Source organism: Spinacia oleracea, chromosome 4, assembly GCF_020520425.1.
Source record: "Spinacia oleracea cultivar Varoflay chromosome 4, BTI_SOV_V1, whole genome shotgun sequence".
Lineage (NCBI taxonomy): Eukaryota > Viridiplantae > Streptophyta > Magnoliopsida > Caryophyllales > Amaranthaceae > Spinacia > Spinacia oleracea.
This window is the reverse complement of record NC_079490.1, coordinates 117,463,415-117,482,554: the sequence shown is the minus strand read 5'-3', so window position 1 is coordinate 117,482,554 and position 19,140 is coordinate 117,463,415. Positions and strand designations below refer to the sequence as shown.

The window sequence follows — 19,140 nt, the reverse complement described above, 5'->3', positions numbered from 1 at the left end:
AATATTATTGATTGTCGTTATAATACTAAATATTTTGTTGATAATAAACCTCCTATAAATATTTTTCGCTTCTTTATTTCCTTCCTAATTAAACAAATCCAGTATACGAATAATATATTTCATTTCAATACCTTATTAGGATGTTACTTTTAATAGTACCCTAAAAACATGTCTAAAAATATACTTTTAAATAGTACCCAAAAAATATGTCTAACAAAGATAACTTATGAGTTATGAATCTATATGTAACTAATTTTTATTGTTGACATATATGCAAGTACTTAAGACATGAAAATATAAAGGATAGTGGCAAAATCCTATACTTTATTTTAAAAATGAAAAATAAATTTTTGCAATATTATACGGAGTAGTTATGGTAATATTTTTATACGGAGCATGAATAATAATTTATTCTCCCATGCGGAGTATTATTGAAGTCTTAAGGTCATGTAGATTTTTATTTTTTTTTACTAATATATGTAATCAACTATTTCTAAAGTCATAGAATCTAAGTGATTAAGTTTCTTTATTATTTTTGCAACAACAAAAATATTGTTTATATATATGTGTTATTGTAAAGGATTGTAATATCACTTACTCCGTATCTATAAAATTTCGTGCAAAATTAACATTTTCATATGTAAACCGTGCAAAATAACATTTTCTTATGTAAACCAACATCAAATCTTGATGATGGGGCGAGTTTGGATTTAAGATTGGTCTAACGACGAAAATAAACGTCGATGATTGACTAATATTGACTAATAAATAAAAATTTGATGTTGGTGTGCGGGTATAAAATAACATATACCCAACTTGGCGATGAGGCAAATTTGAATCTTGAATTTAGAACATTTGTCACCTTTAAATATTTTTATCAAAATTATAGTTAATACCATTAATTTTAATAATAAATTTATGTCAATATATACAAAAGTTAGTACGTTGAAGAGCAAGTGGCTTATTTACCAAATACAGAGATGTCAGGTTGTCCCCTGCGCATCATCCTCACAAGAGGGCGGGAATGGAGGAAATTAAGTTTGATGGTGATGGAGTTAAAAAATTATCTGTAGTAGGTGATAGGGCGAGGATGAATTTTAGATTGGACCCACCAGCGTCCCTTTTCTTTGCTCTAATTGATTATAAATATATCAAAAAAATTTAACTACTAATGTACATATTATAATATTTTATTTATTTACTCAATTACTCTAACCAGACAACCGAATTGTCGGAGACTCTAGAATAGAGTTTTAAAATTCAAAATTATTTTAATAAAAAAATATTCGAGTCTATGGATGGGTTTGAGGCGGGTGTGGATATACGGGTAGGTAATGGAGCGTGAATAATTTTATTTTTTACCCCTTGAGGCGAGGATTAGGATGTGGTTACCATTCCCATATGGGTGCATATCAGGGATGTATATGAGAATTTTAGGCGGATACTGGTATGGAGGCCCCACCCCACCTCAAAGACATCTATAGGATGAATAAAGTAAATGGTGCCAGGTGTTAATTGGCCAGGTTATGAGATAAATGAGGCAAATATTAAGTGGGTATAACTACCGAAGTGAAGAGTGGATGTGGTACCTTCTTTCTTGATAGAGGTGATGAATGGAGATGAAAATAATTCTATCCACATACCCTTATTCGCTTTAATTTTTTTATAAATAAGACAACGAAATGGATAGTAACAAACTTATCTGTCATTATTTTAATTAGGATAATATATATAAGCTCCATTTTAATAATAATTGTCTACTAAATTTCATACAAATTTATATTAAGATTATAAATCGTGCATCGCACGGGTACTATACTAGTTGAATTACTGTCCGACACTTTTAATTTTTAATGAAAAATTAATAAAAACGCCCAAAAAACGATACTTCGAGGCCTGTTTTCGCAATTCTATTCTCATGAGTTGATCTTAGAAAATCATTTTCCATCAGAGTAGGGTTTTAAAAATCGAAAAAGCGAATATTTTTGATTTCGGACCTGATTATTACGCAATTCATCCAATAATTCGTAAAAATTCCGAAAAATCAACAAAAATTCCAAATTTTTCGACAGATGCAAAAACAATAATAATCATGCTAATTTATGCTTTGAATACATAAGGCTCTGATACCACTGTAGGGGAATACAGTTAAACATAATAACATGTGTGGAACAATCCCCAAATCCAGCAAACATGTATAAAGCACAGATTAAGCAAACTTACATTCGAAGCGTGTTTTCCACAATAATCTGTCAACGAACACGAACAAAGAACTCCACTTGTCGTTCCTCTACTTGGTTCACCGACACGTCAGATCCGTCTTGATTATCGTAGCTTAGACAATCGATCAAGATCTTTGCTTTTGGGAAGAACTCACTTTGGAGGCACCGAGGGAATTAGGGTTCTCTGTGTCTCTAGGGTTTGAGTAATATGAATTGTGTGTTGTTGGAAAATACAATATGCCTATTGTATTAATGATGTAACCGGCCAAGAACCAAAGGCCTTGACCGGCCACATCACGCAAGCACACACGGACCGCACGCCCGCGCCCAGCGACACACTGCAGGCCGAAGCCCACAGCGCGCGCTGAGCAGCTGGGTCGTGGGCCTTTGCTCGCTCGTCGCTACGATGCGCTGTTGCGTGCTGTTGCGTGCTCGTGCCCAATGGGCTGGCCTTGCTCGCCTTTGCTCGCGAGCTTGCTGGCTCGTTGGGCCTTGCACGCTTACGTGCTTGGCTCGACGGGCTGGCAACTCCGATGCCCTTCGTATTCGCGATACGATATACGATTCCGACAAAGGTCGTATCGTATAATACGTTTCCAACTAATTCCCGAAAAACTATTAAATGAATTTCCGATTCATTTAATCCGGTGATCTGTTACGTGTCATTGGTGTGACCTTGTAGGTTCAGTCAAGAGTAAGTTGTGAGTTCAATATCCATTAGAACTCACTGATCGGAAGCATTGCTCCAGCTAGCTGTTCCGATCTCTTGATCTCACTGAATTAATTGTTCGCAATTAATCTGAACCTCGATATTAGACTTAATGCACCTTGAGTGAAGGACATATTTCCTTCAATTGATGATGGTGATGATGGTCAAGGCCATCAGTGATGCTGAGATGATCGAGATGGTTCGATACCCCTTGAGCCAATGAGGACATTGTCTGATTTAGCTTGGGGGGGTGTGTTTCACTTACCTGTACATATTAGGTATGTTTTCCTTTTATTTTTGGTATTACTTATTTTTGTGTGTTTGTTTTGGTGTGTTTATTGATTTCTAGAGTAGTTTATTGCTTTGAAAAAAAAATATACAAAAATACGTTCTGATGAATACAAAATCATGCTTCCCTGTGCCCCTTGATTGGAAATTGTTTTGATTCTTGGTAATTGATGATGAGCAATGTAGATGTGTTAGCCATGATTTAATATTCGATTACTTTGATGCCTTAGCATGAGTCAACTCTGACTAACTATTTGTGGACTTGGTGCTTGGCTAGTTGACTTGGTTAGGATGTGTGATAGCTTCATGGTGTGTCTTTGATTTTAAGTATTGGTTTGCACCTATTAGTAGCGTTTTATGACTCATATACATGCACATTGTGGAGGACGAAGGCATTTTTCTGTTTAGGTAGCCTTCATATGAATCTAGATACATTTGTTCCCTCCTTTTCTACCCATGTTGTTGCTTGTGCCCTTTAATTTATTCGGTGACTAGCCACATTACAAGCCTGTGAAAACCCCATTGGTTACTAGTCCTAAGCCTAGCTTGGGGGAGCTAATAGTAGTGAGGTGAGGGAGTTGTAGTGTGCTACATTTTGAGCACGAAGTGAGTGTTGAAAAAGGAGTTCGTCTTATCATGTTTGTTGTTGAAAATGAAAGAGATGAAAGAATAAAACAAATGTGAAGGTTTCTAAAGAAAGAAAAAAAAAGAGGTTGAAAAAGAAAAGAAAGAGAAAAATCTATTACTCTCAGAAAAAGTTCAAAGTATTGTTTCAATCAAGTTTTGCAAATTCTTACCTTATGAGTGATTGGTTATAATTGTGAAAAAGGCAAGAAAGTGTGGTGTTGGTGTTTGTTGTTTCATCATGTGTTGAGTGGGAAGGTTATGGTCATTATTTTGGTTGATCATGGTTGTATTTAGGATTTATGCTCCCCAAAGTCAAGGCTTTAAAGCTCACATTATGCCCAAATTTTCCGCACCCTTACCTAAGCCTTACATTACAAGCTTTGAAGACCTTCCAACCTTTGTGCATAGAGTCGTACTTATGTGAAAATAGTTGTTTATCAATGCAAGTTATGACATGACACATTTCGAGTCGACTATAAGGTTGAGTGTATGCTTTTCTAGACACACGAGTGTTGTGAGTTTGGGAGGGCATTGTACACTTATATGTTGGGAGGAGAGCGATCGGGTACATCTTTTATCCGCCACATAAATGAGTGACGAGTGTGTGAGCACTAGTCTTGAATTCCATTGTGCATTTGTGGTTCGCTTTGCGTGACGATTGTTAAGGTGGATTAGCGGTTGGATGGTTTTGATTGGTTGACATTGATGCATGCTCGTTGGATTTTGCCTTGAATAATATTTTTCATTTTGAAATATGTTGGGGGTGAAGTTGGTCTTGTATTCATCGATGATTTCCTTGCTTAGGGACAAGCAAGGATCTAGCTTGGGGGAGTTTGATATGTGTGTTTTATATAGTGTTTTACCCCCGTCCCTTAGTACTTTTATGCGTCAAATGAGCTCTTAGGAGCCGTTTTTAGTACTAATATGTGTTATTGAGTGTGCCTTGAGTTTCAGGTTTGATTATGAGAAATTGGTCTTTTTTAGACCCGTTTCATGGTGATTTAGGCCACTACACGAGCCCGAGGAAGTTCGGGACCTTTATCGTCGACTTTCGGGAGCCTTAGATGCTTATGGTTGAGCCCCGAGAGTTAGACTCGGTGATATGGGCAAAAGATATTGAACATTGCAAATCGCCCTGTGAGTTGAGGGCGAAACGCGGCCATCGGGCGGAAAGAAGAAGAATTGAAGTCATCTGTACGCGCCCGATCGGGCGCACTTCGCTCGGTCGTGATCGGGCGCCCATACATAGGAGTATCCTGGGACTTCGCAGACCTCCCGATCGGGCGGAATTTGGCCCGATCGGGCGACGCCAACCTCTGCAGCTTTTCGCGTGCTTTCTTTTCTGTTTTTAGGCTTTATTTTGGCAAACTATATAAACAAGCCTTAGTTAATTTTAGAGGCACCTTATTATTTTCTAGTATTGAACACTTAGATTATTTTGCTTAGCCTAGTTTTCTCTCTAATTTATGCAAAAACACTTAGTTTAATTCTCAATAAAAATTCAAGCTTTCAATTTCCTTTGTTCTTCAAATAGGTATTATTTCTTATTTTAATTAATTGTCTTGTTCCAATAATGCTTTCAATTATGTTAATTGCTTTGGTTATTGTTAATATGCTTGAGTAATCTATTTTCTAGGGTTTGGGAGTCCATGAATAATATGAAGGGATGATTGAATGATTGTGATTGTTGGCATTGTAATTGATTCCAATTGATTGGTTTATATTACTATACAATTAGATTTGCGCAGGTTTAATTGTGATAGTCATGCAATGTCAAGTTAAGATTCGAGAGATGCAATTTGATGTTTAGGCTTGTGTCAATAGGTAGAATTAGAGTTAATACGTAGCGAGAGCCCGTTAATTCTAAGTCTATGATTAGTATCGATTCGAGAGAGCATACTAGTCTAATTAATTACTTTGTTGATTATCGTGATTGTTTATCGTCCTGGATTGTTATTTGTTGGTGAACCTATGCCCTAGATTCTTTAATATTCGAATTCTCATTCGTTCAATTATTGTCGTATCTTTAGTACACAAATCAACCAACTTTCTTGTTCCCAATAGTCTAGATTAATTAATTAATAGTAGAAAGAACGCATGTTTCCCTGTGGATTCGATCCTGACTTCTCTTGCTACCTAGCTAGTGGACTTAGGTTTATTTTTGATAAGGTGATACGACTTTAGCTTGTCAGGTGGCCATGTGGGATATTGATGGAGGGAAAGCTCCTGGCCCTGATGGGTTTGGGAGTTCTTTCATTAAAGGAATGTGGGGGAAGTAGGGGATGATGTGTGCAAGGCTGTACTGGATTTTCTTAGTAATGGAAAGCTTTTGAAAGATATTAACACCACAAGTATCACCCTTATTCCTAAAGGGAAATGCCCAAAAAGTGTTCAAGAATATAGACCCATTTCTTGTTGCAATGTTCTGTACAAATGCATTTCTAAAGTTCTTTGTAATAGACTGAGAACTGTCTTGCCAGAGGTGATCTCTCAGAATCAAGGTGCTTTTGTTCACAGCAGATTTATAGCGCACAATATTATGGTCTGTTAGGATCCAGTCAAAGGGTATGAGAGGAAGATTAACTCTGCAGGGTGTCTTATCAAGTTGGATCTGCAGAAAGCTTATGACTCTGTAGAATGGGATTTTATAGAAGAAATGATGGTTGCACTCAAGTTTCCTGCTCATTTCACTCATCTGGTCATGCAATGTGTGAGGTCACCTAAATTCTCTTTGTCCATCAATGGAACTCTACATGGGTTCTTTGAAGGGAAAAAGGGGCTCAGGCAGGGTGATCCTTTATCACCATTGCTTTTTATGTTATGTATTGAATACCTATCTAGAATCTTGGTGATTGTAGGTGAAAAGGAGAAGTTCAGATTCCATCCAAGGTGTTCAGATTCTAAGCTAAACCATCTGTGCTTTGCAGATGATATCATCTTGTGCTGCAAGGGAGAATTTAAATCTGTCCACCTAATGATGCAAGGGTTCCAATTGTTCTCTCATTCTACTGGTTTAAAAGCTAGCCCTTCCAAAACATCTATATATTGTTCTGGTATGTCTGATAATACAGTGCAGAGAATTCTTGATATGACAGGCTTTGCTAGGGGTTCTTTCCCTTTTAGATACCTTGGCATTCCAATCTGCTCTAAAAAGATAAGTGCGGCTGACTGTGAGAAAATTGTAGAGAAGATGTGTGCTAGAATTAAAGTGTGAAGTTCCAGAAATAACCTTGGTTAATTCTGTGCTGATGACACTCCAAACTTACTGGGCTCAGATCATGATAATGCCAAAAAGTATTTTCAAAACTGTCAATAGCATTTGCAGGAGTTTTCTTTGGAATGGTGTTGTAGAGTATGGTGGTCTTGGTAAAGTAGCTTGGAACCAGGTGTGTAAACCAAAAAAAGAAGGTGGTTTGGGGCTCATTAATTTAAAGCAATGGAACATAGCTGCAATGGGAAAACATGTTTGGATGGTTGCCACAAAAAAAGGAGAATGTTTGGGTGAGGTGGGTCCATTCTGTATACCTCAAAGGACAACCCTGGTGGGATTATTCCCCCAAGTCTAGTGATAGTTGGTACTGGAAAGTCAATTGCCATGTTAAAGAGTTGATGAAGCTACACATGTCTGAGTTTCAGCTGTGTTCTATACCTAAATACTCATTAAAAAGGCTTATTGTAAGTTGGTTCCTCCTGCTGATGATAGGGTTTACTGGTCTAATGTTGTGTGGGGTCGTTTAGCTCAACCTAAACACAGATTCATCACTTGGCTAGCAGTCATAGAGAGGTTGAACACAAAAGATAGATTGAAGCAGTTTGGAGTTGGAGCCTCTACTGATGATTTATGCTTATTGTGTGGCTTAGAAGTTGAGAACCACAACCATTTGTTTTTTGGGTGCCAGTACATTTCAAGATGTTGGCAACAGATTGCTGCTTACCTACACATTAGTTCAACCATTAGAAGTTTGCCTCACATGATCAGATGGATACACATGAAGAAGATCACAAAGTTCAGAAAATGGATGCTTTACACTTTTGTCTGGTGTACAGTTTATCACATATGGAGTTAAGGAGAGAAATAATGCATTGTGGAACAGTCAAATTAGCTGCATTGATAGAGTGTGCAGCATTGTAAAGCAAACTACTAGTACTAGGATTCAGTCAGTTTTGCCTAGAGCTATTAGCTTAAGGGGTCATAGCTGGTTTCTCACCCTTTTAGAAGGGTAGTTTTGTTGGTTTTGTGCTTGTTTTCGCTGCTTCAGTGGCGTCTTGTTCCACTTGATGCTTGATCTGTAATTGTTGTGCATAATATATACAATACTTGCTTATCAAAACAAAAAAAAAACACCTACCCGGTTAATTGTTATCCTATGTCCAAGTTTTATTGTTACGTACTACTAATTAAGACTAGTCTAAATGAGTAAGGAAAATCGATTATTACTTCGTTTCATTTAACTAACTCTACCTTACACTAGTCTTTACTTAGACTTGTTTTGAACTTGACTCTATTTTAGGGTTATGGTCCAAATTTTTGAGAGTCGATAGATTCAAGTTTGATTTGAGTCACTGTCTAGAAGTATGGCCATGGATCCAATGTGTAGGCATTGTACAAAAGCCAAGCCAAGAAGTATATATTGATAATGCTTATTGGATAACATTGATGCATTAAGCCTTGTGATAAGTAGGAATAAGAACCTTGTAACCTTTATTGAAGCAACCATAAGAGCAGGCTAAATGGTAATGAAAGTACGATAGATGCTAAAGTTGTTATTCGTATGTAACCCGGATCCTATGTGTTTCAGGTCCTGCAGCCATGTCATTCCAGAGAAGATCGGAGAGTGCAAGAGTCAGTTTCCCTACCTTTCCTGCAGTCAAGAGAAGTGGTACGTAAGAATATAGGGTCAGAACACCAGTTGATAAAGAGGAAGTACAAATACATATCAGATATGTATGGGGAAATACATATCAGAACAAAAGACAAAATAGGAAAAGGGACAAAAAAATAATTAAATGGTACTTTTCTAAATACAAATGGTACTTTTTTTACGGAATGTTACTTTTTTTTACAGAATGCATGGTACTTTTTTTACATGAATGGTACTTCCTTTTTTGTCTTTTAGCTATTTGTCTTTTAGTTGATATGTGAAAAAACGAACCTGTTGATAAATGGAAAAACAACAAAAAATGATTTGTGATAGTCAGGATATTGTTACAAAATTACATATCTTCAGAAAATGCAACTTAATTACCGTTTCCTATGGGCTTATCATCCCACATGATTATGGGTGCAACAGGAAGTGAGCTTCCCACAAACATCATTTCAGCAGCAGCTTTTGCTTCCTCAACTGAAATATGAGCTGTTTTGACAGCCTTGAGACGACCCTGCTCAACCAACTTGGGTGCAAGTTCTAGAAGCCTGTTCTCAGTACATCCAGCGAGGATCTTGTCAAATTTTGGGATAACCAACTCTGTGTCTTGGTTTACAAAAGCAACATTCATATTTGGACCTTCTGCAATATAACCCTCATCATCAACCCATATGGAGGCAAATGCTCCCTTCTCTTCGGCTTCCATCTGTGCAAGGACGTTGGGAAGGTAGTTAACATTCTTCATTGTGGCAAACAGTGGTGTTTTCATGGGGATAGAGGACGTTATGACTTTGACGCCTTCTTTCCATTGTGACATGTCATGTTTGATAACTATGGCATATAAAGCTGGTGTAGGACAATCTGAAGGTGAAAGTGAGAAATTCCCTGAACCTGCACTAAGCCAGTAACGAAGTGTTCCATTCTTGCACTTTGATTTTTCTGTCAGTTGGATGAGAATGCTCCGAAATGCTGATCCAGAAAACGGAGGTGATATTTTTGCTAGTGACGCTGACCTTTGAAACCGCTCTAAATGGGCGTCCAGTTCATAAAGGAACCTGTAATTAACAACGTAAAAACGTTCTATTATATAACTGAAGAGATGATGTTATTTTACTAAATTCACTTTTGGTGTCTCTCTTGAATTAATAAGATGTCTTTCACACTTATAAAATCTACGGATTTTTCATGAAATACCCCCGAATTTTGGCGTAATTCACCAAATGCCCCTCGACTTTCAGAAATTCACCAAATGCCCCTCACAAATGACTTAATACCCAAAATACCCTTACTAATGATGCGCCGTTAGTCCTCCGTTAACCTAATTTTCAAATTCACCAAATACCCCTATTTTAATACTTATTTCACCAAATACCCTTATTCAGAAACTTAATTCACCAAATACCAATAACTTAAAATTACTCATTTTGATGCTCAACGGCTAGTTTTTGTGTTTGAAAATTAGCCGTTGCTTATTGTTTGCTTATAAATACTCTTTTTCTGACGGTTTATTGTAGTTTTCCTATTATTTTGTTAATTTTATATCATTTTTGTCATGAGTTTTCTTTCAAAATCATCATCCACACCCAATGAGTCCACATATGTAAGAGTCCCAAATAAATTTTGTTATCATGGGAGAAAATTTGACATCCGAATATCTGATACAACACTCAATCTGAAGCTCCGGTACAACATTAAAACAGAAAACACTCCTAAAAACACCTCAAAACGTCGCAACTCTTCAAGAAAATAGCTACTTCTTTTGTACCTTATTCTTTATGTGACCAATTAATTATATTTACCACGCAATCGGAAGGTATTCCTTTTTCAATATGGGAAATATCTTTAACATATGCAAACAGATTAAAAATAAAGCTCTTATTAATTTTATTCTAACGCATATGTTCCAGCTACCTCGGCTTCTATTGCTTCCATGCCACATATTTAACGTTAACTCCCTTTTGTCTCTTGTCTCTACTGCCTCCAAACATCTTTCTTCAATCTCCTAACTTTCTCTCGACCTTACAGTCGAGGCATAAAGGTTTTCCCACTTTTCTTTTGAGCTAGGTCCTATTGACATGGTCAGATTTATGGACAAATGTCTATTTTTGGATTTGAGGGAACAAGAAAAAAAATGAAACTAAGGTATGTTCCAAAGCTCATGAACCAGTGAAAAAACATGAATCTTGGCACAAAGATTTGCCTCCAAACTCAAGATTTTCACATCATGAATCCAAGTTGAAATCGAGGTTGTGATAAAAATGTATGTGTTATTGAACTTGATTTCTTAGTTTCTTTACCATTCGGACAATAAGAAAATTAAGGTGTTAGCTTTAGATTGAATTACTTCAGCTTCACTTACATAAGATCCCTTTGAAAATGGGGTTTTTTGGCCTTTTGCTCAGCTAAAGTGCATTGTCTTTACTGGATGAGGCCTGAACTTATTGGATCATAATTGAAACTTACTGAGTGTTGTATCGGAGCCTCAGATGGAAATTTCCTCCCATAATATTAGAAATTGTTTGGGACTCTTACATATGTGGATTCATGGGTGTGGATGATGATTTTGAAAGAAAACTCATGACAAAAATGATATGAAATTAACAAAACAATAGAAAAACTACAATAAATAGTCAGAAAAGGGGTTTTTATAAGCAAACAATAAGCAACGGCTAATTTTCAAACATAAAAACTAGCCGCTGAGCATCAAAATGGGTAATTTTAAGTTATGTGTATTTGGTGAATTAAGTTTCAGAATAGGGGTATTATATGAAATAAGTAATAAAATAGGGGTATTTGGTGAATTTAAAAATTAGGCTAACGGAGGACTAACGGCGAGTCATTAGTAAGGGTATTTTGGGTATTAAGTCATTTGTGAGGGGCATTTGGTGAATTTCTGAAAGTCGAGGGGCATTTGGTGAATTACGCCATAATTCGGGGGTATTTCATGAAAAATCCGTAAAATCTATCTACTCCCTCCGTATTTATTTAAGAGATACCCTTGGCCGGGCACGGGTATCAAGAAAAAGAATTGAATGAAAATAAAGTAATATAACAAGTGGGGTTGGATTGATATTTTAATAGGTAAAACAAGTGGGGACCATGACATTTTAGGGGGTTGGAGAGGGATGTAGTTCTAAAATTATTTGTTTAATAGGATGGTAGGACATAAGATATATTAGATAGATTATTTAATTAGATGGTGGGGTTGACAGGTTACTAAAAATGGCAAGTGTATCTCTTAAATAAATACGGCCGGAAAAAGCAAGTGTATCCCTTAAATAAATACGGAGGGAGTATCTATACTAAAACACACACCGGTAATGACACGTGTCACGTCCTGGTGAGTCCTTAATATACTTTTTTTAAGGAATTTTTCATATTTACCACCTTTTAAGTTTCATGTTTTTGTATTTACCACCTTATAAAATGTTATTTCATATTTACCACCTTAATTTTATGAAAAGTTTCGTATTCACCACCTTTTTAATTTAAGAATCTTTTAAAATATCCGATTTCCTGATTTTTTTTTCTTATTCTTTCCTTCTATTTAATACTTCCCCCTTTCTTATTTACATGACACAATTGAGTTTTGCACACTATTCACACAAGCTCCTTTGACTTACTTTTGTGATTTATACTTAAGAAAAAACATTTTTATTTGGGGTCTTATTAAATTCGTCTTAATAAATATTTTTTAAATATCAAATTTTTATAATTTTTACTATCCATATTTGAAGATATTAATGTTTGAAATTGTGCATAGGCAAACGTGCCTAAATAATTGTGTCATTCAAAAAAGAACAGAGGAAGTATAATAGAATCATATATGAAAAAATAAATTATGATTTCATGTATTACGGCAAAAATAAAAATATATATATTATTATTGATTAGAAGAACATATATGTTAAGAATGGAAATAAAATCACAGTTTTTTTGATATTATTGTTTCTATAATATACGTAGTAAGTTATTACATAAACTCCGTAAAAGAAAAATAGCAAAATACTTTTTTGATTTTCATATAAAATTTTCAAAAAATGCATTATACTCTTAACCTACAATAGTTAATAAATTAATAAACAAATTGCACTGAAATGTGTTATTATACGACCATACCCAAACAAAAAAAATTATTTATTTTTTATTTTACGTAAAACAAGTATTTTAAAATGGGTCCAACAAAATTACTTATAAGCCTAAAAGCCTGTTATATACCCAATCTAGAAAATAGGGTATTATAACTGATATGGTTATCAAATCAATACTATATCCAAAAATTTGGATTTATCGAGGGTACGGGTATGGTTACGGTTACAGATATTATTCAATACCAAAAGAAAAAGATATCTAATAATTGTCTGATAAGTTTTTTTCTTATATTTTCCCAACTTAAGTATTTTTTTCGAAACGCTAAACTCCGAAAATCGCACTAATCACTTTACAATCCAAATAAATAATAAATTTCTCTGATTTTCCCAACAACCTTTGATAAAAAATTGATTTTATTTTATTAAAAACTTCGTTTAAATAAATTATTCATAACAGAAAAAATATTTATTCCCATCCGTGCGTTGCACATGACCTAACCCAGTAGATAATATAATGACAACCAGAAGCAGACCTATTAATACCCCGTGGGGTCCCTAGGGACCCCCATTAATTTTTAAAAAGATTCAGAAAGTATATATGCAATTTTAATAATAAAAAAAAAGTACAATTATGGTCTCCCATGATAAAAACATATAGCAACAAAATGACAAAGACATGGAAAGGAGAATAAGTAGTAAAACAATTCAACTCCCCCAAAATCACGTGAAGGTGTACTTCTAACAAGACAATAAATAATTGTTTATTACTACCTCCGATTTTTAATACTCGCAATGTTTGTTATATCTACACTATTCACATATTATACTTTGACCGTTGTTAGTGATTTATACGTAAGGTAAAACATAGTCATGTGCGATCTTGTTAGATTCGTCTTAATGAATATTTTCAAAATATTAACTTTTATAATTTTTGCTTAAAGATATTTAAAGATATTTGAGGATCAAAGTTTTGAAATGCGTAAAAGTGACAAAAGTTGCGAGTAAAAATGAACGCAAGAATTATTTTATTTTAGAAAAAAAAAAATCACCAATATTCTAACTTTCTCTCTCATCTCACAATTCCAACGTCTCTTCTTATCTCTTTCTCTAATATCCTACAATCTTAATCGCCTACCGTAGTGGCGCAACTCACAATGCTGTTCGACACTGATCTGAGTGCCCGTCACGGCTCTGCCACATTGCCATCGGTCGCCGCCTGGCCCGCCTCAGCCTCCGGTATCCGTCGACTATGGTATTGTCCTCCTAGTCTCTTAACTCTTAAATTTTCAATTAATCAATTTATATTGTTCAATTAATCAATTTTTTTTATTTGTAAATTATATTTTGGGTGATTGTAACTTCAATTATTTTTTATTTTGTAAATTAAATTTTGGGTGATTGTAATTTGTAATTTCAATCATAGAAATATAGAATATACTTAATTTGTAGTGTTTGGATTATTGAGTGGTTCAATTTGATTGATTGTTTGATTAGTTAATTGAGTGGTGATAATTTTGTTGCCCGAATGCCTGGTGATTTCAGTGGAGAAGTGCTGATAAAATTCTTTTAACTTGAAAATAATTAACTTTAATAGTTAATATATACTTTGTATGAAACAAGCTAATAAATTACTATGCAGTATTGAATTAGTATCCACTACAATTGACAATTTGACATTATAAGGGATTAAGTCATTAAGAGGATGGGGCTCTTTTGCTGTTTCGGAGTAACCTTCTATAAATATGTAATCATTTAGTACATGGGTGGTTTTTTTTTTGTGGTAATTTGGTGATATTGTAACCTTATTAATTGTAATTTTTTTTTCATTAGTTTTAATTTATTACATCTTATGAACGAATTCCTCTCAGTCATACTCTCAAACAACGCCCGCCCACTAGACATATCACCAACACCAGCATACCCAGCAGACATTGCATTCCACAACGCAACATCTTTTGAGCTAGACATTTTATCAAACACCTTACTCCCACCACCACCGCGTCCACCATAACCACTTCCTAACATTGCCGGCTTCTTTTTAAAGATGTTCTTATAGTTATTCAACGACATTTTGGCACTCGTAACATGTTGGGTTTGTTGAATTGGGGAATGAAAGAGAAATAGAAAATTGAGATTGAGATTGAGAAAGAGAAGGGGAGAACACAGATAGAGAAAGAGGAAAGAGAAATGGAATAAAGTCATTGGGGTAGGGACCACAAACGGAGAAATTTAACGTCTTCTGTTACAAGGTAGTGTTACTAAAACATATCAAAATTATAAGGTACGAAAATATAAAAAAGTTTTTATAAGGTAGTAATTCACAAAACGTCCAAATATTAAAGTAGTGTTTCACAAAATTTCATTTTGTTTATTGAAATTAGTAGGTGACTTTTAAATTGTTTGTCCAATAAAGTTGTATTAAATTTGAGACGCCAATTTTATAATTACTAGGTCCGTCCCCTGATGTCAATCTATTCAATAAGAAAAGTCCATGTAGAAGATATACGTAGTATATCTTAGTCAATATTATAGTTATTGTAATCCCTAATATTACTCCTTGCATTTAGGTTATTTGTCAATGTAAATCCCTAATTGTTAGTCAAAGAATATCTCTAATTCCTAGGATTAAGCTAGGTTAGTTGTTACTATTATAGCTATATAATGTAATTCATACAATGCAATATACTCAAGCTTTCTCATAACTCTATCATGGTATCATGAGCTATAGATCCATTTTATTTTTTTTTGCTTCCGCTATCCACCTCATTTCTCAAGACTCTCATCTTTTCATGGCGACACCATCAATCACCATTGTCGACACCGACAAATTAATGATGGTGACCATAATAGTTCCCTCTCCATGTCTATCAAACATCATTTCTACCCTATTCTCCTTCCTAATGACATGAAAATGGAAACCCTCTATATGCAACCTCCCTCCTCTCTTCCCTCTCTTCAATAGAGAAAGCTTCAAAACTCCATCTTAACTTTTCGGCATCACCCCGTAGTTAGACTACCAAGAGCATTGCCGAACGTAAATCTCCTTCATCCAACCCCTAGGGAATACCTCCTTTGTGGCAATGAAAGTATGAAACCCTACCCCTCCTCATTCTTATGGAATATGGAGAAACATAAACTCGTACCATACCCTTTTACCCTCTCCTTCATTGATGGTAATTGGTAATGGAACTTTCTATGAAAAATTTAAATATGCATCAACACTCCCTTCATTCCCCTCTTTATTTTTAAAATTATCTTTCTCTCAAAAAAAAAAGAAAAAAAAAAAAAGAAAAGAGCAGTTGATGATTTTCTTTCGCACATCTCTTTCTCATGTAGCAAATTTGGTGGCTTTCTTTGTTCTCACCCAACAAGCCAAAACCCCAACATCCTGGAGCACGCTCTACTCTTCATGTTTTTGGTCGCTCAACCTCACGTTGGAGCTCCGACAACTTCTCCTATGGTGAAACCGTGCAACCCACATCTTCGGTGTTCGCTACCTCCTCTACTTCGATCTGTTCAAGACTGGTCTCTCGTCCCGGCCGTCCGTCTTGCGGGGGCGTGTAGAAGATATACGTAGTATATCTTAGTCAATATTATAGTTATTATAATCCCTAATATTACTCCTTGCATTTAGGTTATTTGTCAATGTAAATCCCTAATTGTTAGTCAAAGAATATCTCTAATTCCTAGGATTAAGCTAGGTTAGTTGTTACTATTATAGCTATATAATGTAATTCATACAATGCAATATACTCAAGCTTTCTCATAACTCTATCAGTCCAAAAGAGCATTTTAATCAATCTAGCCCTTTAGATAAATTCTTACCATTTTAATCAATCTGTTTATATGCCTTCGGCTCTATCCAACTTATATGTTTCTTATATTCGCACGCATCGCATTTATTTTTTATTTTTTACATGTTATTTCAGGTCTAAATTTAATAATATAAAACTATTTTTTATATTCGTACGCATCGCGTGCATATAAGACTAGTTAAAATATAATTCAAAACATATAACTACTCCCTCTGTCTCTTTTTGTTTTTTACGTTTCCTTTTTGGGTGTTTCAAAATGTTCTTTACATTTCTTTTTATATTATCACATAAATGATTTAATATTCTATCAAAATTTGTGTCCAATTATAATTTAACCAATTAAATCCATGGATCATTTAATCTTTCACGCTTTTCCATTATGACATTAACTTTTTCTCATTTTCCCAATATCAGAATTTTGATAAGAGTGAAAACATTATAAATAAACGTAAATTTTCTCGTTTACATAAAAATTAAGAAGAATCTCAATGCACATTAATTAGTCGTTAAAACACGTGCAAAATACCAAACGTAAAAAACAAAAAGAGACGGAGAGAGTAGTTTTTTTGAGGAGATTACTCAAAAGCTAGTTATTTTGTCACAGGAGGGCTCGGGACTAGATGTCGTGAACGCCCTTTCCGGGTCATATACTTCATCTGTTGAATAAAAACTTGATACTACGTACAAATTACAGAGAATTGCTAGAAAATGTTAACAGATACGTAGTAGCTTGCAACATACCAAAAGAAATTCATGTAATGATAAAAAAAACGTACTCCTCTAATTGTAACACTTGTAAGAGAAAATTTAGAAAATCTAGGGAAAGTCAAGTGGCTTACCCATTGAATATAATGGCAGTATCAAATACACCATGACCTCGATGCACCATATGATCATCTATAGGTATCATCATCATCATAGGATCAAGAACAATACCACCAAAGATGCTGGAATACATTGCAAGATAGGGCTTATCCTTTGCTTTATTGCACCTCTCTTTTAGCTTTTCAACCACCTAATTAGATAAAAAAAAAAAAAAAAAAAAAAGGAGGAAGGAAAGGAAGCTTATATTTAAGTAACCAACCCACCCAAAAAAAGAGGTTACCAAAACAAACAAACAGGCAATATTTTGATTTATTGTGTTGTAACCTCTAATAGGCGGAGTCTTGTATAAGATAGTCTCACAACAAGTAATAATATATGTGATCGGGGTTATCGATTTAGTGGCCTTTTATGTTTTAAGATCACAAAATGTTATTGATGTGAGATAATCTCATCCAAAACAAAATTTCCCAAAAAATATTTGGACGTTTTTATAAGGCAGTAATTCACAAAACGTCCAAACATTAAGGTATAATCTAACAAATACTCTCTACTATCCTTTTTATTCTTTATGTATTTCGCTTTGAGTGTATTCATTTTAATCTTTATATTTATGATATTTTATCTTATATTATAACCTAAATATCCCTAATATATTTTCAAAACATTGTGTCAATAATTATTTTAATCAATTAAATTTATCGGGTATTAAATCCTCACATTTTTTCATTGGGATCTATCACTTTTTTAATGTCCTATTTTTTATAAAAGTAAAAATATTACAATAAACGTTATTTGTATTGTTTAAATAAAAATAAAAATAATCTCAACCCACATTAAATTAATCGTTTAATCACGTCTTTTCAATTGATGCAAAAAAAAAAACAAGTACGCCATAAAAACATTCTTCAAAATGTACCAATGATATCTTAGTGTAGTGGTTGAGACTGAGAGCCTGTGTGCAATAGGTCTCAGTTTCAAATCCCCCACCCCCATTTGTAATTTATATTGCCTCAGTGGCTCTTTCACAACAAAAAAAAAAAAACATTCTTCAAAATGTTAATTTAAAATTTTGGGAGGACACCTCAGTTGTGGATGAAAAGACTTCAACTTTAAATTCTTCAACGACATCAGCAACGTTTATTTCAGCCATTACACCTAATTCACAACAACAAATTAACATAATTACACAAACATTAACAACCATCAGTATAATCCACATTTAATTAGCATATTGATCATATCATACAAAAAAAACATTGAACAAAATATACTTCCTCTAGCCTTTTTTAGTTGTACCACGTACATTCACTTGCCATGTTTCATGTTTGTAACTTCCCATCACATACTAATACCTCTAATTATCTTTAAGTAAAAGTTATAAAGAACGTTTGAAAACATTTTTTGAGCAAATCTAACAAATCTTAGACGAATTTAACAAAACCAATATATATATTAAAATAATACAGAGTAATGTGTTACTACCTCCGTTTCAAAAAGATCTTTACAGTTACTATTTGCACGGATTCCAATGCAATATTTAATTACTAATATATCAAATTTCGTATGTGAAAAAATTATAAAAATTTGATATTCTGAAAATACATCCCGAGACCAATCTAACAAGATCTTACATGTAACGTTTTAATGTATATAATGGTGAGAATTTACGGTCAAAGTTTTTATACTTTGGACACATTT

General features: G+C 34.4%; 1 protein-coding gene across 1 annotated transcript; it reads right to left on the bottom strand.

The window, feature by feature from the left end:
* Positions 1 to 8,439: 8,439 nt before the first annotated feature.
* Positions 8,440 to 17,853, bottom strand: LOC110777593 (D-amino-acid transaminase, chloroplastic-like). The gene is made up of 3 exons (XM_021982191.2): positions 17,457 to 17,853; positions 9,093 to 9,766; positions 8,440 to 8,708 (listed from the first exon to the last, which is right to left on the bottom strand). Exons 1-3 carry the CDS (start codon positions 17,573 to 17,575, stop codon positions 8,611 to 8,613), a joined length of 891 nt encoding a protein of 296 aa, XP_021837883.1. The 5' UTR covers positions 17,576 to 17,853; the 3' UTR covers positions 8,440 to 8,610.
* Between the last annotated feature and the right edge of the window lie 1,287 nt (positions 17,854 to 19,140).

Excerpts from the sequence above, each read along its gene's own strand:
- LOC110777593 (XM_021982191.2), bottom strand. The coding sequence starts at position 17,575 with ATGTATTCCAGCATCTTTGGTGGTATTGTTCTTGATCCTATGATGATG. Across the intron at positions 9,767-17,456 it reads ACTGCCATTATATTCAATGG|GTTCCTTTATGAACTGGACG; the intron begins GTAAGCCACTTG and ends TGTTAATTACAG. Across the intron at positions 8,709-9,092 it reads TGATAAGCCCATAGGAAACG|GAAAGGTAGGGAAACTGACT; the intron begins GTAATTAAGTTG and ends TCTTGACTGCAG.